At 54.7% G+C, this 1,776-nt stretch overlaps 1 protein-coding gene across 1 annotated transcript in view; it reads right to left on the bottom strand.

Annotated features, from left to right (window-relative positions):
• Positions 1-220: 220 nt before the first annotated feature.
• The window catches only part of LOC106815477, a 13,743-nt gene continuing 12,187 nt past the window's right edge, over positions 221-1,776 (bottom strand). Inside the window, exon 6 of the mRNA XM_014819942.1 lies at positions 221-943. Coding sequence (XP_014675428.1) covers positions 221-943 — 723 coding nt within the window. The remainder of the gene's footprint in view (positions 944-1,776) is intronic.

Genomic DNA, 1,776 nt, shown 5'->3' with positions numbered 1-1,776 from the left:
TCGCTCATACATCCGCGTGTGGTCACGCATACGTCACTGTGTCGTCACACGCACGTCACCGTGTCGTCACACGTACGTCACCGCGTCGTCACACGTACGTCACCGCGTCGTCACACGCACGTCACCGCGTCGTCACACGCACGTCACCGCGTCGTCACACGCACGTCACCGCGTCGTCACACGTACGTCGCCGTGTCGTCACACGCACGTCACCGTGTCGTCACACGTACGTCACCGTGTCCTCCAGCCTGTTCAGCTCCGACTGGATGCGATCGAGATTTTTGCACAGCTTCTCGCGTCTCTGCTTCTTCACCTCGTCCGGTATCGTGCGCGCGCACAGCGCCGCGATCGCGCTGCCCTTGGCGGGCTTACCGCGCGACGACGACGTCGGCGGCGGCGGCACGCCGCGTATCGCACGCGTGTTCTCGAAGGTCAGCGGAAGGTCGAGCTTCGTCGTCTTCGCGTTCGGCGCGGTGGGAATCGTCGACGAGAACAGCCCGGCGAGCGAGACGCCGTTGTCGACGCGGTAGTGGTCGTCGCTGCGCCGACGATCCTCGGCCGACTCGTCGATCTCGTCGAGCGGCCCGGCCGACGTCAGCTCGAGGTAGTCGTGCGACCTGCCGACGGCGTCGGCGCGCGGCGACCGGAACCGATATGTGCGCACCTCGGTGTCGGCGGCCGGCGGCAGCTGCGGCGCTGCCATCGCGAGCAGGTACTCGGACGTCTCGCTGTCGCTCTCGTGGTTAATGCGATTGCTGCCGCTGCGGAACGACATCGTGTGGATGCCGGAGTCCTCGCGGTCGAGCTTGCGCTTGGCCTGTCGCGCGAGGATGCCCTGACACGAGTCGATGTCCGGCACGTCGGTGAGCGCCTCGTCGATTTCGGACATGTCGAGCGACATGTGACACGTGCTGTTGTCGTCGGCAGTGTCCCGCCGACGCGCCTGCGGGAGAGGTGGGTGGAGAGAGGGAAGAGAGATGTTATAACGGCGTCATCGCGCGTGTAAACCATGTTCGTGTTCGCGTGCGGTACTATACGCTCCACGCACGCACGCGCACACACATGGTGATCCACGGGTCAATATACGGATGATTGAAATTCAACTGATTCATAATAAACTAATTGAGGCATAGAATGAGAGCATATAATTAGATCATGAACGAATCAACGAATCGCTTTAAAAAATATTCAACTACTACTAAAAAATAATTACTAATATTTTTTTAAATAATGCTTATCACTGGCCGTTGTCATTTGAATGGTAGAAACTAACGAAGCAGCTTGTGCGATTGAGATTATAACATTATACGACCTGCGGCTGTTTCCTACTGACAATGAAACAGCTATATGAAGTATGTGAGCACGTTGAAAAAAACAGCTGCACATCTGCTGTGCTACTCCCACGGGTAAAATATCCGGCGATTGTTTGTATCGTAATTTTCAAGTCGAAAGATTGATCGGTTTTCCTGACAATTGCGCTCGTTTTCTCTATATCTTCTCAGTCACGCGACGATTCACGAAACAACGACAAACCGCGTAGATTTCTACATCCTTGCAGGGAAGCATCAATGAAACACGTGAAAGAGAAAGAGACCGCACATCCGCAAATTTTCTGATTAACTTGGATAAGTACTAGCTTTGCACAAAACCATACTAATATAGAGTGCATACATTGAGGGAGAGATGGAGAAAGTGAACGAAAGTTAGAGAGAGAGAGAGAGAGAGAGAGAGAGAGAGAGAGAGAGAGAGAGAGAGAGAGAGAGAGAGAGAGAGAAA

This window comes from Priapulus caudatus, unplaced genomic scaffold (genome assembly GCF_000485595.1).
Source record: "Priapulus caudatus unplaced genomic scaffold, Priapulus_caudatus-5.0.1 Scaffold29, whole genome shotgun sequence".
NCBI lineage: Eukaryota > Metazoa > Priapulida > Priapulimorpha > Priapulimorphida > Priapulidae > Priapulus > Priapulus caudatus.
The sequence above is the reverse complement of the archived record's forward strand: the minus strand, read 5'-3'. Positions and strand labels throughout refer to the sequence as shown.